The sequence below is a fragment of the Pieris rapae genome, chromosome 1 (genome assembly GCF_905147795.1).
Source record: "Pieris rapae chromosome 1, ilPieRapa1.1, whole genome shotgun sequence".
In the NCBI taxonomy this organism is placed as follows: Eukaryota; Metazoa; Arthropoda; class Insecta; order Lepidoptera; family Pieridae; genus Pieris; species Pieris rapae.
In genome coordinates, this window is record NC_059509.1 from 3970579 (window position 1) to 3995107 (window position 24529).

The 24529-nt window shown below is 32.1% G+C and overlaps 6 protein-coding genes across 8 annotated transcripts; 5 read left to right on the forward strand and 1 right to left on the reverse strand.

The window, feature by feature from the left end:
- Nucleotides 1–536: 536 nt before the first annotated feature.
- On the forward strand, nucleotides 537–5336 carry LOC110994835 (pancreatic triacylglycerol lipase). Its single transcript, XM_022261709.2, has 6 exons — nucleotides 537–662; nucleotides 2021–2072; nucleotides 2320–2468; nucleotides 3664–3906; nucleotides 4316–4664; nucleotides 5233–5336. The coding sequence occupies exons 1-6, from the start codon at nucleotides 539–541 to the stop codon at nucleotides 5288–5290; spliced, it is 975 nt and encodes a 324-aa protein (XP_022117401.2). The 5' UTR covers nucleotides 537–538; the 3' UTR covers nucleotides 5291–5336.
- Nucleotides 5337–6551: 1215 nt separating this feature from the next.
- On the forward strand, nucleotides 6552–9410 carry LOC110994824 (pancreatic triacylglycerol lipase). The gene is made up of 6 exons (XM_022261692.2): nucleotides 6552–6705; nucleotides 6922–7045; nucleotides 7411–7559; nucleotides 7830–8078; nucleotides 8898–9228; nucleotides 9299–9410. The coding sequence occupies exons 1-6, from the start codon at nucleotides 6654–6656 to the stop codon at nucleotides 9354–9356; spliced, it is 963 nt and encodes a 320-aa protein (XP_022117384.2). The 5' UTR covers nucleotides 6552–6653; the 3' UTR covers nucleotides 9357–9410.
- LOC110994825 lies at nucleotides 9402–12570 on the reverse strand. The gene is made up of 5 exons (XM_022261693.2): nucleotides 12377–12570; nucleotides 11426–11572; nucleotides 10615–10707; nucleotides 9983–10205; nucleotides 9402–9798 (listed from the first exon to the last, which is right to left on the reverse strand). Exons 1-5 carry the CDS (start codon nucleotides 12438–12440, stop codon nucleotides 9582–9584), a joined length of 744 nt encoding a protein of 247 aa, XP_022117385.1. The 5' UTR covers nucleotides 12441–12570; the 3' UTR covers nucleotides 9402–9581.
- A 1728-nt stretch (nucleotides 12571–14298) lies between these two features.
- On the forward strand, nucleotides 14299–17293 carry LOC110994924 (eisosome protein SEG2). Its single transcript, XM_022261855.2, has 6 exons — nucleotides 14299–14475; nucleotides 14750–14840; nucleotides 15126–15281; nucleotides 15362–15451; nucleotides 15528–15875; nucleotides 16011–17293. The coding sequence occupies exons 2-6, from the start codon at nucleotides 14768–14770 to the stop codon at nucleotides 17162–17164; spliced, it is 1821 nt and encodes a 606-aa protein (XP_022117547.2). The 5' UTR covers nucleotides 14299–14475; nucleotides 14750–14767; the 3' UTR covers nucleotides 17165–17293.
- A 585-nt stretch (nucleotides 17294–17878) lies between these two features.
- On the forward strand, nucleotides 17879–20877 carry LOC110994793. Its single transcript, XM_022261644.2, has 7 exons — nucleotides 17879–18096; nucleotides 18197–18709; nucleotides 18941–19109; nucleotides 19232–19467; nucleotides 19890–20219; nucleotides 20294–20462; nucleotides 20640–20877. The coding sequence occupies exons 1-7, from the start codon at nucleotides 18030–18032 to the stop codon at nucleotides 20806–20808; spliced, it is 1653 nt and encodes a 550-aa protein (XP_022117336.2). The 5' UTR covers nucleotides 17879–18029; the 3' UTR covers nucleotides 20809–20877.
- Nucleotides 20878–20954: 77 nt separating this feature from the next.
- On the forward strand, nucleotides 20955–24251 carry LOC110994862. 3 transcript variants are annotated; one of them, XM_045628483.1, is made up of 6 exons: nucleotides 20955–21292; nucleotides 21362–21474; nucleotides 21939–22086; nucleotides 22478–22570; nucleotides 23166–23323; nucleotides 24045–24251. In XM_045628483.1, the coding sequence occupies exons 1-6, from the start codon at nucleotides 21238–21240 to the stop codon at nucleotides 24249–24251; spliced, it is 774 nt and encodes a 257-aa protein (XP_045484439.1). In that variant the 5' UTR covers nucleotides 20955–21237. The 3 variants fall into 3 exon arrangements, with proteins under 3 accessions (XP_045484439.1, XP_022117444.2, XP_022117445.2); XM_022261752.2 differs by having other exon boundaries at nucleotides 21368–21474; XM_022261753.2 differs by having other exon boundaries at nucleotides 21371–21474.
- The last annotated feature ends 278 nt before the right edge of the window (nucleotides 24252–24529 follow it).

Here is a 24529-nt window from a genome sequence, read left to right on the forward strand (position 1 = left end):
AAATGGATTTAAAATAAAACTGATTGTAGAATGTAATATGTAACAGGTAAATAATATAATGTGAATTATTGGGTTTCAGTTCACCGAATCTGTTTGGTTAATGTAACAATTACTCATATCGAACAAAATCACTTGTGAGAGAAACTTTTTAGCACCATCAGTTTAATCTTTGAATTCTATTTGTATATACTATATTTCAAGTACAGAAAAAAAGAGTACAGGCTCGAATTTAATGACGTGGAATAAACCATGATGATCATATGTTCCAAAATAAACGTATTTTATTTTTATTTTACAGTATTCTTTTATGAAAGATATGATAACAAATTAAACGGATACCAAATCTAAAACGGATTCGAAAATAATACATATTTTATCTATCGGTAAAAATAACGTATTAGTGACTCGTTTCATATATAAAATCCACATTGATAATATTCAGACTTAACAAATCTTCAAGCGTATGTTTAAAATTAAGCCGTTTACTAGATATGCATAACATTTTTTTAGTATTTATCTGATACCCTATAATTATTGTATGATTTATAATGTGCACGATAAGTTTTTTGTATATAATAGATCGTTACTTTATACGTATTGTTTTCGGTTGACAATGTACGCGGTAGTTAAATGTGCCATCGTTCTTTGCGTGGCTCTGCCAGGTTAGTTGTTTTACTATATATTGATAAAGTATACACTGAGATTCTGCGTGTGTAGTGTTATTGGAGTGTTTTAACTTAGGCCAAAATAATAATAATTTATTTAATTATACATTTTCAGATCACGTAGTATATATGTTAATGATTAAATAACTGCAGTTAATTAAGTACATGTCAGTTGTAATCACCTCATTTATACCAATGCAACAAACTACTTGCATAAACAAGGTTTCTTATGTATAACCAATTCTATTTCCCTTATATCTGCGCCAGCTTGATGTTGGATCTCCCTCACTATTTTTCCCATAGAAACAGTTCACATTTCCCAGTTTACATCCACGCACTGCAATAGGAAGCTCTATCAACTTCAAGTCTTATTAAATTTAATTCTAACATGACTTATAACATGTATATTGTATAATTTGCTCCTAAAAAGGTTTCTTATAACGGTTAATTACTACAAACATCATAAATATGGTCTATCTTTTTAATATTGATACTCTGCTTTTTTTTGTTTGAAGTGGTGTTATGATTTATGAAAAAACAACAGTTGGTCAAATGACACAGATAACATATTGCATGTTTCTTTGACAATAAAAAAAATCTAAGCGATCTTTCTTCGTTGAATACAATAATGAAATGCTTTAATTGATTGTATATAGTAAAAAGGAACTTAATTACGAAAAATATTCTTAGAACATTTAATAACTCTCAAGGTTCGAGAAACAATCATTCATAGTAATCCGTTTATCCAATTTTGATAATGCTATCTAAAAATGAACATTATCCGTGTTTCCTGTGTCATTTATTTAAATCATTACTTTGTAAAATAAAAATTACGTCATATTTTAATGCTATAAATCACATTTCAATCAAACAAACTATTCCATCAATAAAAACATGTTTCTCGGAAAAGTTTCATAAAATCTTGTAGATTAATTAATAACCATAATTGTTTAATAATAAATAATTAACAATAATTGTTTAATTCGTTAGTAATAATGAAAAATGCCAAAACAATTCAATAATGTTTTTCCATAAATGTTACAAAAATGTACATTTTATGTATATTATTATTATGGAAGAATGCTGTAATACAAATAATGTTTACAAGTTTATTAGAAATTAACAGTTCGTTATTTATTTATATTAAAACAGCAATTCTAATTATTATTAATATCTTAGAATAGAGCCTAATAAATAAATATCGCTGAACCTGTAAAAGAGCGTAATTAGTCCGATGGGTTATAATTGCTTATTATATTATTCATGCGACACTTTCAAATTATTTTGTTCTCTTAGTGATAATATAAAATTAAACATCTTTTAATTTTAATTTTTAATTTGTATTATTTTTTCAGCGCTTGGATTTCCCATGTCGGTGAATGATGTCGTTTTTCACTTGTACACTAGGTTTGTTTTTTTTTTAATAAGATAAATTTGTCTAGTACTTCGTATTGTTTGTTAAAGTTAATTTCATGGAAGTACGTTCTTAAATATGTGGTTAACTAAAGAAAATATATAAACTTCAAAAAAGTAAAAATTCATGTAGGTCAAAAAACCGTCATGTAAGTCAAGTCAAGGGTGTGGTTTGGCTGGCTTTTGTCAAAAAAGAATGTTGAACCTTCCAATAATATAATTCACTTCATTTGCATTGTAGGGCAAACCCGACAACAAGCGAGCCGCTTCTGGCGTCGATAGCTTCAATATCCCAGTCTCGTCATTTCTCCAACAGCCGTAAAACAATCTTCGCAATCCACAATTATGGCGATAACGTTTCTGGAAACTTCATAGCTTTCATAGGACCAGGTATCTATATTAATAATTTTTTGTAAACCTTTGATTAGCAGTAACAAATTTGATAACTCTTGCAAAATGATTTGACATTTAGAGCCTGACAATAGGCAATATTTGTCATGTTTCGTTAGCTTTTTAGGATAAGATTCAAAGTAAATACTCAGCATGGTTTTCTAAATGACACACAGAAGTAATATTAAGAACAAAGTCCTGACTATCAAAATTATCTCGTTATATTATTTCGTTCAGGTCTAATTAACACTTAACATGGCAAGCCAAGAAAGAGCATGCTAATAATAGCTATCGTAACATAACATTTTTAAGGTAGAAATTATAATAATGTAGAATTTGAAAGAAGTAATTCAGACTAATGGTTGAGAAAAATACAGAAACGCTTTTTTATTATTTATTCATTAAATATAATTAAATTATCATGATTCATGTACATTTTTTACTTTTGCTGTTTATATATCAATTTAGCTTATTTTTTGACCCTGTTTAGTTTTTTTATTCTTAATAACTATAAGTAATATGTATTTTTGCACTTCTTGCCTACCTTATGTAACTTAAAACGTTTTTTTTCTTTACTCACAGTGGTTGCCTGGAAGAGATCGCTCGAAAGCGATAAGGCCAGTTGCCCTCCTTTTCATTTAATTATTTTCAATTTATAAATATATATAATGTTTTTTTATTCTGTGGCAATAGTTATAACTTTATGGCAGTTCCAAGTCAAAGGTAGGGAAAGTATACGCTTGAAAAAATAAAGAATCACATCAAACGAAAAAAAAGGATAACCTTTTAAAAAAGCTAGTTAACAACGTAATATACACATAAATATTAAATCTTGATTGTGAAAGAAGATAGTACAATAAAGTTTAAAGCAAAATGCAGGATATTTTAGTCGTAAACGGAAAATGTAGTAATTGTAAGGAATTTAGAAATGTCATATTGGAAACAAAAAAAGGAAAATATGGTCGAGGTCACCAATATCTTCTCCACATTTACAAATACTATAAATAATACGAAGCTTTGAATAAAGGATGTAAACGCATTCTGGAATTTATAGAAGTGACAATTTTTGAACGAAGTGTTATAAATAAATATTTGTTCATAGCATATATAACTTTTATAAATATGTGTTCATAGCAGTTTTAATGTCTATGGCTACATTTTTGAGTATTTTCAAAGAAAAATATTCTATTCATAGCCCTTCTTGCCGCTGAGGATGTTAACGTCGTCGCAGTAGACTGGCGCACTGGTTCGTACGGATACGTCGCTGGCCTCGCAAATGTTCCCCAGCTTGGTACCATAGTCGCTAGCTTCGGCAATTTACTTTTCACCTACTTTGGATATAACTCCAACAATGTTCGCATCGTTGGTGTAGGCCTTGGAGCTCATGCCGCTGGTGTTGCTGCTAGAAAGATGAATGCGGACATTCCTCATATTTTCGGTAGGTATTATCAAATATTAATTATAGATTTTAAAATTATTTGTAAACATTATAATTTACTTAAACAAATATATCAAATAGTAGTTTAGAAGAAAATAAAAGTATGAATCACTGTTTATTTTTATTCTATGGTCATGATCCATGGATACGACAATTAAAAGAAACAAAAGAAAAGTATATAAAAAATAAGATACTTGAATTAAGGCACCCGAATATCTCATCAAATGATCATGAAACATACAGAAATCTGAGGCCCAGACCTAAAAAGTTTGTAGCGTCATTGATTCTAATTTTATTTTTAATTTTATTAATGAAGCAACAGAAACAGATGTAAATTTTTAATAAAATTTTATTACAAATTAGTCACATAAATTAAAAGGAATAACTTGTTAAAACCAATACCTTTCAGCCCTGGACCCATCACTAATTGGTTGGACTCACAATCCGGATAAGTTGAGTACCCGTGATGCCACATTCGTGGAGGTGCTACACACCACCGCCGGAAACTACGGCTATGATCTGCCTCTGGGTCATTTAGATTTCTATGCAAATGGCGGCGTCAACCAGCCTATGTGTGGTGACCAATCCTCATGTTCTCACATCTATTCCTACGTATACTACGCGGAGTCGATCACCGCTGAATCAGGGACTGGTGCAAAATTCGTCGGTACCAAGTGTACTTCTTATGAACAAGCTAAATCACTTCAATGTACTGGCAGTAAAGATGCCACTTTCGGAGGAATAGCCGGCAAAACTTCGTAAGTTAGAATATTCTTAGTTAAACTTACTTAACTTACACTTTTTTACTGTGAAATAATTATATGTTCTGACACTAGGCCCACGAGCCCTTGATGGTACAAATCTATTAAATCTGTCCGATCTATAATATATCAATCTTATTACTGTTATTACGGCAAATCTATATCAAATATGAAACAAATCAAATAAAATCATTTATTCCAATTAGACCACCTAAAATAGCACTTTTGAACCTTAAATATAATATAAAGATGATTCTAGTTGCCCCTTCCGAAAGGTAGTTTTGTGTGGTTCTCCATGGGCAAGATACTCCACTTACTCTTTTAAAATAGAATTTACAACATTTGTATACTTTAGTTAATAATTATAGGTGAAAACAATGCACTCCCACAAAAAAAGTACTATTGCTCTATTATTGTTTTGTTAGTATACATGTTCCTTACATATTTACAAATATCAAAACCGTAGAATATTATACATTAAAGAGTAATAAACAAACAATAAAACAGTGTGTGAGGTTGATGAAAAAAATGAAAGGTTAGCTAAGTAAGAACATTTGTTTTTCAGACCTTCTGGGATTTACACATTCGAGACCAATTTGCGGAGTCCTTTTGCGCAAGGATAAAGAAGGATTGTGTAATGTAATAAAGAGTTTTACAATTAAAAATTGATTGACTAGTTTTTATTTATATGTATGAAATTGACTGAGGTTTTGGCTATTAAAAACGTTTGAAAGTTACAATTTCACAAAAGTTTAATTAGTATTGGTCAAGTGGGTTTGGCGCGTGACTCATATCCCTGTGGTCATAGTCGCAGGTTCAATACCCAGCTGTGCACCAATGGAGTTTCTTTGTTTTTGAGAACATCAGGCGCAGGAGACTCACCTACTTGCCTATAAGTTTTATAAAATCATGAAACAGATACAAAAATTCTGAGACCCAGAGCTAAAAAGGTTGTAGAGCCACTGATGTTTTTTTAAATATTTAATTTAAAAATAAAAACTATGTGTTTTTCATAAGTCTGAGTAGTTTTTCTTAATAAGTACGTCCCCAAATACGGTACGAAACTATAGTTAGTTAATTTGATATCAACATAATTGGTAATCTTTTATTGATAGTAAACTTGTCCGATCGCTTTTATTGGAATTATATTGAAAAATCTTTACACAAATATGATAATTGTTTACCTTTTGCTTTAATTTGCTATGCAGACAGCTACGAGTATCTTCTAAATGTTATCTAGGTAAATGTATCTAGTAGGTATCCCAGCTTAATGATAACAATAGAAGTAATGGATAATGACATTGATGGCCTAAAAGGATGCCTTTGCATTGTTTTTAGTGTTGAGAGTAATTTGTTCGTTCTATATGTTCAGTAAACAAAACTATCAAATTTTAAACAAAAGTTTTCAAAGTAAGCAAAACAAAAGGCATTCGATGCCTTTTCTATTTCTAAATTACAATTTACTCTGCTTTTAATATTTTTTTTGAATTTTAATATAACGATCTTTTCTGTGTAGGACAAAACGAAATATAATGTTTTATCAAATTATTTTTTCAATGATTAAGCTACTCGAATCGTTAATCTGAAAATTAAAACATTTTTCCGGAAAATGTTTAAAATTTGCTTTAAATTATTTCTTCAATATAGTGATTCATTTCACCAAATGTCCTCTGAAATTAAACAAAGTTTCTATTAAAATTATTGCTCAAGTTTTTTATCAGGCACAATTTTTTATGACTTGTGTATAAATCAATTATTATAATCAAAATCTAAAATTCTTTATGATTGTCAAAATCATAGTCCAATTGAAGAATAAATTAGTGTACTTTTACAATAACAACGATATCAGTTAAATACTTCTTTTTATGGATTACATACATCAATCATATAAGATAAGCATATTTATCTGACATTCTTATAATTAATTTGAAATCAAAGGTATTTTGGATACCTGATTCATTATACGACGTACGGTTTAGCTTCAAAATGATTAAAATTGTTTTAATAGTATTAGGGGTGTCATCTGTTTTAAGTTGGGGTGAGTTAAATTTATTTTTATTTAGAAGTAATTGATTGAAGAAAAAATTGCGAAATTGCAAAAAAAAGGTAACGTTCTACCACGACAATGTTTTCTACTTTTTTAATCATTATTTTATGTAAGGTCCAGTAGTTATTTTCCACTTTCAAAGGAGAATGTATCGCATTGTATTTATTAAGCACCACCTATTTCATGAAATCAATTAAAACCTTTCAGCGCTACCAACAAACCTTATTAGTGAATTGGATTTACCTAAATATCTATTAGATGGTGATAATATCCACATAGATAGTTATGATTTTAATCCCGATGTTACCAATCAGTACCATCTATTTACAAGGTAAATTGTTTGTTCCATATTTTTAAAGTTTATTATAACGGGCCGTTGAAAATAGAGGCTTGCCGCTTGGCATTGTAGTATTGCATTAACATTATATTTATTGAACAAAATAGAATTATAACGCACATACATTCCTATTAGACTTATAATAAATCGAAGATGATAATTACAGTTGTTAGTACTGGTAATACAATTACGATGTAAAGATTAACATTTTCTTAACATTACGGAGTTTAACGATTTTTATCTATTACTGAGGAGCTAATATAGAAGCAAATATAGAAGACATTAGCTGGATGATCAAATATACTGAGCTTGTACTTACTGAAATATACCTGAGGATACTGTTTTTTTCCTAATTTTAGGTCAAATCCATGGATAAGTCAGCCTTTGGTGTTTGGACATAGTAATAGCCTATCACAGTCCAACTTTAATAATAACAAGAGAACTGTGTTCCTTATTCACGGATGGTTGAACTCTGCTACCTCAGATTTCAATAGAGAACTTGTCCCAGGTAAAGAAATATAATTAGTTGCAATTCAATCATTACTAATCACTATACATATAGTGTATCTTTTTTGTATAAAATTATTTCTTAGATGGTAAGAATGTAACGTTTGATTATGATTTGGCAAACGCAGTCACAGATCGTATCGCGTGCATGTGATAGGATTAAAGACCCCATTGTCTAACTAATCACAATCAAACGGAATACGACGTCGTTTTATTAATCCTCTCCCTACAAATTATAGTTCCGAGTTATATTAATCTGCTATTGTTTTAGTGTTACTTACTGCCGATGACCTAAACGTTATTGTAGTGGACTGGTCTATAGGAGCAAATTCACTAAACTATAGAATCCTAAATGCAAACGCTGTGCAGTCAGGAAAAGCTGTAGCAAGATTCATTGGCTGGTTGAGCCAACAAAGTGGGATAAGTTTGGAACAAATTCATCTCATTGGTCATGGACTTGGAGGTCATCAAGCTGGTGTTGCAGGGAGAGCTTTTCAAGGAAGAATCGGTTATATTACAGGTATGATTATATGTTTGTTGCCCTCCAAGATGATGCCCAGTAACTTATACTGCTGTAGTGACTAGTACGTTTGTCTAGAAATCATTAGGTCATGAATTTAAATCCTCGAGAAGTTCCAAATTATATTGACAATAACATTTTCTATAATAGTTTAGTATAGATGTAAAGCTGTCATTTATGTGCCCTAACTCTGGTCTAAAGAGCAGATAAGTTATGGTGGTTATAAAATTATTAGGTATACATTTGTCTGCGCATGAATAGCAAGTCTTAAGGACCTATCTGGTCGCCAAGTTCCAAAAAAGTATTGATTCTATCTATATATTTCTTAGAGTAGGGCAAATGGAAAATATATGGTGGAGTTGAGTATATATTGTGTATAATTGAGTATCCATTTTGAAAGATCGATACACGATTTAAATTACTTCGCTCGATAGAAAAAATCTAAACATAGTCAAATTTTGACACTTTCAATTCATTTTATGACGAAAATATCTATAGAACATAATATTTAAATTTACATGATATATTTTATCGCAAGCCAACTCTTTTTCAAAAGAAAAATTGATAAAATTACATTAAATTAATGTTTTACATAACTAATTGGTTAACGGCCCGGCGCCTCAGTACTCCAGCTTTCCATTGTGCATCGCAGTCCACTTCGAGACACGGATGGCTTTGGCCGAGCCGTTCTCTTAGACTCTCACTTGGTCCGTTGTGTGTATAACACTAATTAAGTTATGCATCGTAATAAAAACATAGTTTTAATTAATTAACTCACAAGTTATGTTAATAGTCCGACAATATATTTTATTATTTCAGGTTTAAATCCCTCATTAATTGGCTGGGTTACCAACATTGATCGGCTTTCTCCCAATGATGCATTATACACAGAAGTTCTTCATACAAACTATGTACATGGTTATATAGGCGATTTGGGACACGTTGATTTCTATTTCAATGGAGGAATATCAATGCCCGGGTGTGACTCGAACGAATGTGATCATGACAGAAGCTTCTTATACTTTGCTGAGTCGATAGTATCAGGAGGCTTTACAGGAAGGGAATGTTTGAACTATTATGCAGCTGTTTTAGCGATGTGCGATTTTCACCCCGGTCGTCTACAAATGGGCGGTTTAAATCCCAAATATGGGTAAGTTATTCTACTTTTTAGTACTAGCTAAGTAAATATTTATTTATTTTTTATTAATAATACATTCTAGGAAATCTGGTGTCTTCTACTTGGAAACCAACCCCTCCTCACCATACTCACAGGGATAATAAGTTAAGTCAAGCACGGGATGACGATGAAAAAATAAAAAAATAAACATTTAACACTTTTATTTATATACCTAGTTAACATTAAAGCAATAAATAGGACAAGAAGTGTTACTTCAGCTTAAGATCATCATTCTAGAATTATCATAAGTCTTGAAAGCTAGAGAGCTTGGCAAGCAAAGCTTAATACTACAAAATGCTTCTTTTGTACTTTTTTGAATGATTATATCACAGATGATTAGGATGTTTTAAATATTTGGGCCCTCGTCTTTGAGGTGCTTCAGAGGATGTGGGTGGGGCCACAGTTGTTGTGGAGTTACGTTTAGCTGGTATATCTAGAAGGCTGCTGAGAAAGGCTACACCTTGTTCTGCAGTTTGGTAGACACTGGCTAAGAAGGATTCGGCATCGAATGTGTTGTCTTCCGTTGTAGATTCCTCAGTAGTCCTGTAGGAAATGAATTTTTGAAAATATTTTAGCGATCCCTTAATCTATTAATTTAAAATTCATATCTATAGAATTGGTTATAAAACATCCTATAAAAATGTGCATTAGAACCACAAACTTGAAAGAACTAGAAACTTGGAAAAAAACTCATGATAATATCTTTGGTAATAGGCCAGCTACTTACGATTCCCCTTCAGGTTGGGCAGGTGGATCTTCCATTTCCATTCCACCAGGAGTGGACTTGAAACAGCCGATGGGAAATTCTAACTGTCCCTCTCCTAAAAGTCTAGGTTCCAACTCAAGGCATCCTCTAAGACCGTCGGCGGTAGGTGCCAAATCACTGAATTTAGCACACACCTGAGCAAACTTCCCGAACACTTGCAGGCATATTGGTGCCGGATTGGTACCTATAAACGGAATAACTTTAGAAACAAAATCGTAAAATTTATGAATACTGAAATGAATTATCATCTTTCTTTTCTTTAATTAGTTTTATTAACTTTTAGAAGTACAAGTTACAAGTACAGCTATTGTAAATGGGAGATCCTAGAGAACTTACACTTCGCGTTGCGTTGCGTTTTTTATTTATTTAAAAACACATTTATTATTTATATTTAACATTTTGTCATTTATCTGATTGATATCATAGTATATAGTCTTTTAATATATAAAACTAAGTGCTTATTAGCTACTCTGTTATTATTAAAAAACAGAGGCATTATTAATGTGCTTAAAAGCTTTCTAAATAATACGTTGATACCGGAAAGTCAACTTTCTACTAATAAACCTGAATAAATATTTTTTTCGCTGATTTACCTTGTATTTTTGAACTATGCAGTAAATTTTTTCCGTATGACACGTTGACTGAAAATCCATCTTCAGGAGATAAGTATTTCATGTGAACACACCCTTAAATACAGAATAAAAATTATCTTAAAAAATGCATCAATAATTTAAATAAAAAACGAGGTAGTTAAATTTATTACAATAAAAAATTGTTTCTTGATTATATTTATTTTTTCACAATAAGTTCGTGAGTTGGTGAGATGATTCTGATCTCTGAATTCAATAAAAGTATCATATAAAATAAAAGAAATAATATATTATGGAGCATTAAGCGACTACACACAAGAATTACATGAGACTTGATTTCAAAATGTATATATACACTAGCGGATCCGATAGACGTTGTCCTGTCTACACGTCTTTAATTTCAAAATTTCAATTTTTAATAAGCCATTTTGATGAAAATTATTATTCAAATGTTATGACAATATCTAACGATCCAGCACATGGTCACACACGATATAACACAATGATAACAAAACTTTTTTTAAATTTCGGGACAGACTAAAATTAAAATTCGAATATTATTTAAAATTTGACACTGCGATGGTAGCGCCGTCTGTCGGATCCAATGTAAAACATTCGAAAATCAACAACAACTAATAAATTGAAAATTAATTAAAAAAACATTGTCCAGCGGACAAAATTGTGAATCTAAACCATTCCCAGATCCCCTTGAACACACACAAAAAATTTCGTCTAAATCGGTCCAATCGTTTAGGAGGAGTTCAGTCACATACACACGCACACAAGAAATATATATATTAAGATATGGCTTTACCTGGTCCTCCCAGATCAACAAATGTTATGTTGAAATCCACACAGCAGACACAAGCTGGGCCCTTGCAAAGGCAGTTTCTATTAGGCTGGTCATTCCTGAGCTCTGGTACTTCTATCAACTTCTTACCATCTTCCCAGTCTAGGAAATCTATAGAATATAATTATTATTATATAATACTTCAATTGTAATAAAAACAGAATCACAGGCTTTAGACGAGTGCTTTTTCTATAAGTTTATGCGTAAGTAAACAGTTTGTAAAAAAAATTTTAAATTTCAATGAAATAAATACGGTAAAAAAAGTGGTGATAATAAATATTTTAAAAATAAATTTTAAAGTCAAGCTTAAAATCCTCCAAAAATAAAACAATTAATACATATTATTAATCAGTTTGTAGACGTAAAAATGTTATATTTAAACAGTCTTCAATAAAACTTTCCCTTACATTATACTTGTCACGTCTCTGTCATAAATATTCCTAAAGAAAATTTCACAATCAATACCGATTATGACGCATAATACATATTAATACCTAATTTGGAACTCCGTTTTAGGTAGTCTCTTAATACTTTCACATACACTTTCACTGCGTGCAACCACGATAACTAGCGGTCATTGTTCGCTGCGAAGGACCGAGAGTTCGTTACGTAACGCTCAACTTTTGTTATGCTTATTCGTATTATGAAACTACATTAGTTTGTATTCAACTTGGTTAGAGCGTAACAAAAAAAAATTCAGAGCTTCTGTACTTAGTAATGCTTCAATTAAACGCGTAAATGACATTTTTATTCATTTAGTATGTTGTTGTTATAATATTATTATGAATATAGGAATCAGTCAAAAAGTTTTGAATCAAGATTACTTTAAATTTAAGAGATTTTTTAACGTTAAAATGATGTATAAAATTAAAGTGAAACAAAGTTTCAAAACATAATTTAAAATTTAAAACTCACCTAAAATACTAGAGCCATGTGCTAATGCAATAATTGCGAGGAACGAAAATGTTAATTTAAACATCTCGTGATAGGCCGTTATATTAACACGAAATACGAATAATAAATGCGCGGTTACGTCTCGAATGAGGCGACGTTGCCAGAGCTCAGCTAACACTGCTCCTTGCCTCCGATCTGCGGCCGTTTCACCTCGCTTACTATCACAATAGACGGTGAAATTCAAAATAAAGCAATATGATCATGCACTGAGATGCACCGAGAAAGCTGCGCTTTAAATTTTCCAACTTTATTATTACAACGACGTACCAAGGACTTTAGATTATTATTAAGGCAACCAATTTTTTATTCCTTTAGTTTGAAACATCCGAAAAAAATAAACAAAAATTTATATTATGTATAAAATATTTTTTTTTATTAAAAACTATTTAAGTTACTAGCAGCTTTTTAAACTGAGATAGTTGTAGGCATATAATATATAAGAATACAGCTTCGTGTAGATAGTTTTATTCTGGAGTTGTATTTATTTCATTTGCTCTGTATTTGATTGTACACGGATTCTAGCAGACAGTGATCCACTGCTCTATTAAGAGGTCATTGCACTTGAAGGAAATTAATTCATACCATTAGTATCAACAATAGAACAAAACAGAGATTTGATTAACCAATAGAATAAGTCAATAATGATGGACATACTTTTGTATGTTTTAGATTTAAAATTAGATATGCGGCCTAACGACCAGGGAAAAGGGTAAACTGTCTCAATTTTCTTTCTTTCTGTCTTTCTTATTTAAATACGCCTATCTAGTAAACTCAGTAAGTATAAGTGATCAGTAAACCTATTGAGCTAACAAATAAAAAAGAAAATTTGTTCGAATGTATGTTTTCATGCACGCTTAATGCATGTTATAAATATGTATAGGCTTATAATTCGGAAGTTTGATTGAAATGCGTTAGTTTTTTTATACAATGCGGTATTGTCGTAATAATGATATAATATATTTATTCACGAAATGTTAACCAATTTTTTATACCGTTACATCTTTAAGGAGGGTGATTAATTATGATGAAGACATAGAATACAGTTACAACATATATTTTTATCTCCCGTTGCATATGTTCAAATTTCCCTTGTATATTAATTTTATATGGATGAGATCACATTACTTGCGTGACCTACCTGTTTTTGTATGTGAGGTGCTTCCACAGTGATTAATGTAAATAGTTAAAAATGTTCTGTTTGTTGAAATAAAAAAAATACGCGTATATGCTAATAAAGCTTCTAGAATTTCCGACGTATTTCATCAAAGCAAATATGAATAACAAAAACAAGACTGTAGTCAGACGGAACAAACTTTCTCTCAGTAGAAAGTGACCCTAGTAGTTGTGGCTGACTTGATAGGCGCTGTGTTTATGATTATACACATATTCTTTTCAACTTTTAATACACTGAGTGACATTACTGACTAACCTTAACAAAATATGTGTAAATGTAATCTTAGGTATTAGATTTGTAAATATGTTTTAATTATATTTTTCTTAGTGCATTAGCTAAAAATATGGAGGAGGAGGATAAGATTCGAATCCCTATTGATAAACTGTGATTTATCAATGTTAAAAAAAATTCATAATATTTTACTATATTTAGTTTTGTGCTTAGAATTTCCCGATGGCGTTTTTACAAAAAAGAATTTATATCTAAAAGAAATATTAGCTCAAATATTCTGAATAAACTAATCGTAAAATAAATGCATTTCCCTATCCTTGATCATTACATTGTAAATTAGTCCGTGTGCTTGACACTGAATTCTACATAAGCGGCCAAGTGAGTCAACCCCTCCCTCACGATGTCTGTACGATAGATAGAGATAGTTGTTCCTTGTTTTCTTGTTTTCCTTTCTCGCACGTCACTTCACATTTCTTTCGTCGGAGTTGTTATATGGAATCAGTGCTGCATACGTTGGCGACGCCTCCGTTTTAGGGCTGGATAGTTATTTCTAATAATTACATTAATTGGACGTGAACCGCCAGACGGGTGTGACTACGGTTGAGATATTTTTATTCGTTTCAATTTGGGCTATAAATAGAAGTTTACAAGCATCGTAAGTTTTTTTTGTATTCATATGATGTAGTTTATTAATAAGTTTTGATGTTTCATTATATAAATGTTTTTATTTTGTTAAATGAAAATGTATAATAGCAAGTTCCTCATAAAGAGTTCAACGCGCTTGCTGCACGCTTTTCTTTTTATCAATTCAAAATTTTCCTTCATAATAAACTGAATAAATGAGTAGGTATAAGCAAAAACGAAAACGTCAATTTAATTTTTATAAATATTATACTGTTTTATATTAAGTGTTTTTACATTAATTTCAGGCATGGTTGAGCTCCAAGATGAAGCTCTCCCTGATTTTTGAACTTCTGATGATATTTGTGCTTCTTGCATTTGCTGCGTCAAAAAATATCAGTGAGTATTTAAATTATGTATTGTTAAATACGCTATTTAATTGAATATATCTTCACTCAAATATGTCTTGCAACCTAGGTCATATAGTTATATGACCTAGGATCGATAGTTATCGATTAAATGTTAATTAATAATTATTTGAATAATGAGTTACAATGTCTGGCTAATTGTGAAAGTGTATTGATTAATAAATTAATTGCTTTTTCAGTTCAATTTAAAAAAAAATAGATTAGAATAGAATAAATATGATGACTGTATAAATTTTAATTACTATTCTGTTTATAGATAAAAATAGGAACAATATAAAAGGACTTCGGAATAAGGAAGATGACAATATTAAAATTGAAGACAATAGCTTAAATAGATACTGCAAATGTTCGGAATCACTGTGCAATTGTTGCAGAGATTTTTCTGTACCAGTTGTAAATTTAAACGGTCCAGGTAAAAATGAAGAAGGTTTCAGTACCAATTAAATATTTGTTTGTCATAGGGAATTACAACATAATAATTTTATTTCACAGGATGTGCATCTCTGAGGTATATAAACGGAGATAAAATGTCTATATCGTTGAGTTTTGGGAAAAAAGTCATTACAAACAAGACAGTTGCTAGTAAGTTATTTTTTTTAGATTTAATAATCAATAATTTCTGTATTTTGTTATTTATTAACAATTATTTTACTTACAGGTCGTAAACCAAGTCCAGTATGCATGCCTCTTCCAGGAGGTATATCTAAATTCTGCGGACGGGTTTATAATATTGCAAAAGCTGGTGAAGACTTTCGTGCTTGCCTTGGATTAGAGTTACAATCTAAAAGCACTGTTGAAGCTGCAGTAAGAGTATCCTGCTTTAAATTTGGACCCAAAGGCGTGACGTCAGAGCCAGCTGACCCACTGCCACTTGTACCTCAGGATGAAACAGAAACTGAGGATGATGACGATGATGATGAGGAAGAAGACGACTTCGGCTTGGATGCTGATGATGATGATGAGGATGACGTTGATGAAGAGGAAGATGATGATGATGATGACGACGGTAATTCTTTGATAATTTCGTCAAGACACCACATTTCAACATAAAAAGAAATATAGAGTTTACATAAATATATAAAATAAATAATAAGTCTTTTATATCATTATGTAAGTTAGTAAAATAACATTTACTTTTTAGGTGAGATCGATGCCGTTAACGACGTAGATAGTGCCGATTATACAGGATTCAGTCTTTTAGGTGAAGACTTATTAGGAGGCCTGTTCGGATCTAGCGATGGGAAAAAGCCAAACAAAAATCGAAATAAACAAGCTCAACCTACATCCAGTTCTACAACTACACGCCGACCAAGACCAAATCGCAGAACAACAAGGAGACCAAATACGAGAACAACACCAAGACCAATAACCAGAAGCACTACAGTTAAAGTAAGACCTATTAATCGTCGCCCAACTAAAAGACCATCCAACAGAAGACCAACACGACGTCCAACGACTTCAAGTGCTGAAAGTTTCCCTATTTCAAATGTATCAGAAATGTCATCTGGTTTAACATCCGCTAGTACAGAATCGCACTTATTAAGTCAATCAACAATGGTTGAAATGCAAAAAATTCCCGAAAGTTCAGAAATTACTGATTCGAATGAAAAAATAGTATCCGGGAACAACAAAATACCATCAATATCTGCAACAACTCCAGTTACTGCGACTAGTTTTGAAGATTCAGGTCTAGAAATGTCTTTGGCTCATATTACTGGACAACTTTCAGTTATGCCAGCAACTCAGATCATTCCAACACTATCAAAGGACTCGGAAACAAAGTCGAGTGAAGAGCAAATATCATACGAAAAAGTGCAAACAATAACCCCTAAACCTCATTCAACCATTCCTTATGCAACAGTTGTTGATGATGACGACGCCAACGAAGAAACGGTTCAAATTGTTCAGAGCCTTGATTCTCAATCAGAAGAGCATGAATCCGATAAAGCCGTTACCGTAGATGAAAGTCGCGCACATAAACACGACTATCATTACGAAGATTTAGTGATGCCTAGGAAAAAGCGTAGAGGTGAACAGTTTGAATTAGAAGATTTGGATGTATTAGATCTGACTAAGATTGGGGAAAGTGTAGGACATCAATTGGGAATATTTGGACGTCATAAACGCCAAAACCAAAATAAACATAAAAAGCATAGAAACGATAATACTGATTATGATATTGTAAGTGGGCTGGATGCAATCAATGAAAGTCTTGGATTACCGGATATTGAAGTCGCTCGTAGAAGAACCAACAGGAGACAAAATAAAATGATGCGCGATTGGTCAAGAAAATAATCCTACGAGACTCTTAGTACTTAATTTTAGCAAAAATATTATTTATTTTATTTATTCAACTCTGTAAATAGTTAATTTTAAATTATTTATTACCTATTAAATGTCTATATTAAAAGCGTTTTACAATTATTTCTTTGTTTTATTTACATATTTGATAGTAAGACACTAAAAATATTACAATAATAATCATTTTAATATATATGTAAATTAACCCATTTAAATTAACCGGTATGTTAAAGAAGAAAGAAAGGTAAAGATAGGATATTAACTATAATATACATAAGATTATTTTGCTAAAACAACAATCGGTAAATATTATCCCAATATTATCAATAATTCAAAACTCAATCAGCATATTGCTTCTTTGCCGAAGAGGATGCCTCCAGGTTCGAATTTAATGACGTGATACTTACCTTGATGATCTTATGTTCCAAAATAAACGTATTTTATTTTTTATAGTCAATATACAAAGTAATACACATTAAAATAGCATAATTAATTTATAAAAGCCTACTACCTTCTCATACAATAATGGTTTTGTATTATTTTATTTTTGTTTTGTATTATCTAAAAATAATGAAAATATCTAAGCAAGACTGAATACAACACCTTATAAGTCATCATAATCATATTCAGTTTGCGTCCCCGTTTCAGAAAGTAGGAATCAATACTGTCATTTGAAGTCACGACTTTCTCCTGACTGTACATTAAAATTTAAAACTTGTTTATGTTCAATGACCGTAGAACAGAAACTCTGCATTGAAACTCAGTTAGTAGATATTTAAATAGGTGGATTGGTCATGCTACAGAACAAATTCAATCAGCAAGGCAGGCGCACCTGTTGTAATTAAAGGATTTTTTTGCTATGTTTAGTTTTAAATATTTTTTTATCTTCCTACTTGGAAGTTTTTCATTGTGCCATGGGAGACATGGTATGTAATTAAATTTTTTCTGGCTCATTTTATAATTTAATATTGGATCCCAATATTGCAAAAATAAAAAAAACATTATAATAATAAGAATACATTTCAGGTGAATTTATAACAAAAGAAGATTGGAGGTATGATATTATAAATTTTAAAGTGCCTGAAAGTATTTGGCAGCAAGCTTTTAATCCAACTCCCGTGCTCAAGTCTCCAGTGACTATTGTAGTTCCAATACATGTAGCAGAAAACGAGGAAAATGAAACCGTATATGAGGACGAGAATGAAATTGATCCAATTAATGATGCCCCTATTGAAAATGTACCAGTAAGCGATGAGCCGGTAAGCAATGCACCTGTGACAGCTGCAATAACAGTGTCTGATGTAACCCAAAAGCCTACAATACAAGATGAGGTTGCAGGCCCTGTTGGCAATGTAAACGGAACAGTGATAAGATTCCCATGCAATTGTAGATCTGGCCAATGCGGCTGTTGTACGGGAGCTGTATTAGAACGATTTAGAACGAAGGCATGTGGAAATATATCTTTCATTCCTGAAGATTTCGTTTTTGATGTCAGATTAAGCATTAACAACAATACAGTAATTCGCCGGCGTGTTTCAGGTATAAGTTTTAAAATATAACTATATATTGTGGCATTATTTGAGACATTTCCGTAACAACCGATCAATTTAACACTCGAATACGGTTTGTTATAAAGAATACACTATATAATATGTATCCTAAAAACTAAATAGCATCATTATATTACCGCTAAAAAGGGTTTCAACAATATTTTACGTATTTTTAATATACATAATAAGAAGGGTACATGATTATGTATACTTGTTACAGCGAGTGATCCTCCACCAATATGTATCAATCCAAGAAGAGCACCTTTTATTCGTGTTTGTGCTGAAATAAGTAACATTCGTGTACGAAATGGAAATGCTTTCGCCTGCTTGGATATTAATGCAGATATCGCTGGATTCACTATTTACTCAGCTTCGTTTAGATGTTTTGGGTATGTATGTTTGAGATTAAACCATTGCTTCTCTTCACATTCTGCTTTGCTTGCTTTCTCCATTAAAAAAAACAATTGCTTTCATTTTTTTGGTTATTTAAAAAAACTAATTTTTTTTCTAGATTGGGATCGGCTGGTGTCCAAACCGGCTTAAAACCTAAACCTGTGTCTTCTGGGCCGAAACCTGTAAATTTGTTTGGAAACAGCAACAATAACAATGAAGGGACTATTTTGGATGCTGCAGGCGCACTTTTAGGAGGGGAAGGCAGTCGACCGAATGGGGGACTTTTTGGGGGTGGTAATGATGGTCCCCTGGACGCAATCGGTGATGCTATCGGTGATATTTTTGAGGGACGATATTTTGATTAGATATATTAAGAGAAGCTATTTATTTTATTTATTATTAATTCTAGGAATTAAACACTAATTACACATGTTTGGGGTTTTAATTTTCCTTTCGTAGTGAAACACAGGATAAGTCATGTAGTGAAAGTAGTTAAGACTTGATAAATAAATTCGCTTCCACCATACAACCTGTTTAAATATCTAAAGCGCAGTGTCGAGTCTTATTCACACAACGCTCTCAACACTTCGAGACTTGTTGAGGTCTAACAATGCCTCAAATAAGTTTCGTATTCATTATAGTGACCTTGTTCTGTGAAATTGTAAACGGAAACGCAACGGATGTTACAAGTATGTGCAATGTTTTAATATTATTTATAATATTCACTTTCTTTCATGTGCAAGTTTACAGTATGTACAATTTTTTTATTTTATTAGACAGTTATACAACTATCACAGATGTAATAAACCTGGAAGATAATGAGCAAAATGACACTTCATCGCAATTATTAATCGATAGAATTAAGATGGGAAATTTTTCTATATTTTCACCGAACGCAAGGCAAGAAAGTAGTGAAGAAGAAGATGAACCAACACAAAATAGGAGGTGTACATGCGCTTTAGGTGTGTGCAAATGTTGTACTGGGCCTGTGTTGGACCTTTTCAAGCAAAAAGCATGTATGAAAGTTACATATCATCCAGGAGATTTTGCATTCGATGTGGCAATGTCCCTAAACGACCGAACACTTTACGAAAACTCAATGTCAGGTAAACAAAGCGAGATGTGAATAATCAAACTAATTTGTTATTTTATACAAGTTTTATAGAGTGTTTCTTTGTAGGTAAAAATCCACGTCCTATTTGTATTAATCCACCAAGAATGCCCAATTTAAAAGTATGCGCACGATTTTATAACGTATTTTTTCCTGGAAGAAACTTTCATTTCTGCTTAGGGATGACTGGAAGATGGAGGGCCTTGGAATTATTTAATCTCACATTCGATTGTTTAAGGTAAAGGGCACCTATGTCAAAAGCCATTGTCTTTTTCTTTTATATCAAATTTCATCTTAGTCAATATTTTAGTAAAATTTTCCATCTCAAGCATCTACTTTTGGCTTATTTTTGAAAATAGTTATTTTTAATTAAAGTTTTATATCTTTTCTATCTTTATTTCATTTATGTTTTCAGAATGGGAGCAAATGGATTAGCAATGATAAAGCCAGAAGAAAACGGTGGCCTTCATATTCCGAACCCGCATGGTGGTGTGGATGCCGTAATAGATACTGGTGAAGATGATATAGAAGAATACGACGAACAAAACATAGTTCGATCGCTTCTAGAAATATTCGACAGATAACCCCCTATACAATAACATCACGAGTGTTAAGAATTTAATTACGTACAATAAATTATTTATTCAAAACAATTCACTTTTTACTTGGTAATTATGTTTATTACAAAAAAATCGCGTGGTGAATTTGTGAAAACCTGCACGAATGGTGTAGATACATAACTATATAATTTATTTCTCGTTATCTTCTTGTTTACGATGAAAACTCGAGCATGATATTGAAAATGAGTATTTAATGATAGCCAGTGGTGGTGCGTCCATATGCGCAGGAGTTTCTCTAGAAAGTCCCGCAGTCCGCGTGCGCACCGCATCTCGCATACAAATAGATTCGGCCTTTATTTGTTTGTGTTGACGTAACATACAAATGTGCTTCATTTGTTAAGTGGATCTTGAGAAAGCAACTGTAAATTTTGAATTTGAAAGGTTGCTAAGAAAATGAAAGAATTACTACCCTTTTTACTACTGACGTTGTGTGTCAGCTTCTCTGCTGGTAAGTAATCTTGAAATGTACGCCTAATTTTATATAGGATCATTGAAACCCTAATACTTGCGATTTCGGTTACAGCAGATGCGTCGAGTAAGGGAAGACACTTCGCTCTTTGGGGTAACAAAGAGGATAATGCAATGGACGTCTCAGATTTTTCTGTTTATTACGATTTAAATACTAATGAGGTAATCTAATATAATGTATTACATATATTATGTTAAGTTAGTAGAATAATGTGAAAAAATCATCAAGGAATTTAATATTATTACCGCGTTTATGCGAAGAATTTTTGGATGGATCAATGGTAAAACAATAATTTCTACGAGTTTGAAGTATATAAAGCAGACCACTAATTTATCCGTAAAAAATGAAACATTAAAACGCGAGTTTTAAACTGATGAATACAGTAGGAATATTTTTTTTTATAGCACGGGGCAAACGGGCAGGAGGCTCACCTGATGTTAAGTAATACCGCTGCCCATGGACACTCAATGCCAGAGGGCTCGCGAATCATCTGCCGGCCTTTTAAGAATTGGTACGCTCTTTTCTTGAAGGAACCTAAGTCGAATATTGTGAAACCAGTCCTAAAAATTAGTTTATATTGACTAACGCGTAAAATTTTAACTAATGTCAATGAAATCGATTTCAGACTATACGAAAAATGTTACCAAGGCCTTGGTACAAACCTGGGTGGTTTATACGACTGCCGTTCAGAGGGGGTCCTTGTGAGTGTGAGGAATTAAAATGCTCATGTTGCACCGGAATTAGGATACAAGCATTCAATTATGATAGACGAAGTAAGTTCAGTCACATACAATGTGATCATTTACCTTCAATGCCAATTTCCATTTTAAATTTGCACGCGCTATACATAAATCTGCAAATTCTTCTAGTGCAGCATTCAAAACATCAGATCATAGTACAGCCCCAATATTCGAGATACAGATTACAATAATAAAATTTAATGAAAGAAAACCTGCCCAAAAACTTCAATACCATTACAAATTAATGCTGAATAACAAAAGAGCATCGCAGATCGAAATAATAAAATTCGTAATAAATATCGAACAAGGTTCTTACTTTGTTTGTAGTTAATAAAACAGCTAAGAACGTTATTGCACTAATTAAGCGGGCAATGTGCACATTTACTTGTATTATTACGTATTTATTATTTAATGTTTTGTTTAGCCTGTGCAATAATCGAGTACCAACCAGAGGACTCTATATTTTCTATGGAAGTAAGAATGAACAACGCAAGTATCTTTCAAAGAATATACTCAGGTATGTATGTTACGATAATTAAGTAACACATTAGGGTTACATAATTAGGTACGGTTCTATTATATTGCTTTAAGCCGTTAGGAATCGATTAACCTCTATTTATTAGCCTTTCCATTGTCATACAAGGGGCATGAACATTCACGATGACTGATATCAAAGCTATATCAGGCCTGTCCAATGCATTGATCAGATACATGCTTGAGTAACATTCAACAGTCTTATTTATTACAATAGCATTTTGGTACTTTTCCTTCAATGTATAAGAATGGATGCAACAAGCTTGAAATCAGACGGAACTGGATGCTGTGTCGTGAAACCTATTATGTTCTGCAGAAACTCTGTTCAATTGAGCCAAACTGCTTTTATGGTGTCGGAAAATAATAGTTATTTCGGTCTCGTAACTTGTAAGGATACAAAACTATTGCATTGGTGGTAACAACTGTTAATATGGTTGTGTAGTTGGTTATCAACTTGGCCTCAGGTTGCTACGTTTGTTTCCATAAACATAATTGACGCTAGACATTATGCAATTTAAATTTCTTCAAATAAACTAGGTGACAAAGTCTAATAAACTATGAAAATATGGTTTTTGCAGCTCGCAATGCCCCACCCTTCTGCGTACCTGTGCCGGTCCCGTACTTACCACCAACACTTGTCGATATGTGTATACGTCTGTACGATGTATCAGTTATTGACCAAAAGTTTCATGTATGTATGGATATGGACACGCGAATAGACAAGGCTCCTGTGCTGGTTGGTATAATTAAGAAATATTTTGCTGATTGTGTAAATAACGATATACATACCATATGTACTATTTTTCTCCGATATAATCCATTCCATATACTAATGCTTTCTGCTAGTCATAAAAAAGTTTGATGGTCACTTATAAAACCATAAAATAACTTTAATGTTTATAAAAACCACTTCATTGTGAACGGTTTAGTTAAGGGACGTGAACAAGTTAGGGACATGGAAGTCAAGAAACTAACTAACTAAGAACTGACAATTGGGAATCACATTACTGAAATACGTAAGAAGGCATTTAGAAATCTTGGATTACTCATAAGGCAGGCGAGAGACTTGACAATTATTCTCTCCGACTATAGTACCTACTATACTAAGACGAACTCAGAGTGTGCCGAGAATTCTCGCTTATCATGTATCTGATAAACATGTTACGGAAAGGAAAATGATCCAGCAGTGCTGCAGTGCCTAGGCCTCAGGGTGCCTGATAGCAACATCGACCGCCGTTAATATTCGGACCCTCAGCAAAAACGAAAAGGCACACAATATATAATAAATAATGTCTGCTTCATGTCAGTTCCTTCACTGTAAAAAATATTTATTCTTTTTGTAAATATTTAATGTAGTTAACCTCAAATAAATAGATAAAACATATAAGTAAATTGTATTGATCGGGTTCCTTTGTATATATGTAGAGATGAATAATTAATAGATACTTGCTTTGTAGATTCTTCACTGGGATTGCATGGATGTTGGAACGGGTGGGGTGGCTTTATCTAAGCCTGGAGGCAGTGGATCCCCATCAACGACATCGGTTGGAATCTCTACCACTCCAGAGCCTACGCAAGTAGACAGCGATGTCTATGACCCGGTGGTGCAAGACCGAGGAACGACAACAAATGACCTGTTTAAAAATAGTATTAAATATATTTAAATGAAATAATTTGTTTGAATTTAAACCTTATTTGATATTGTAGTAATAAATTTACCTCGCAAAAAATATCAAATCTTACCTTAAATTTTAGGGTAAAATTCAAACTTAGCGCGAAACACCCATCACTAATAATTAACCTTTAGGATTAAATCATTAAACATTACTTAAAAATAATCGTGAATTGTCAATTGAGGACGAATAATAAAAATGAATATAATATGTATATAAAAAATTCAATACTCAAAAGTCAATAGTCAACACAAAAAATGAAAATGTAT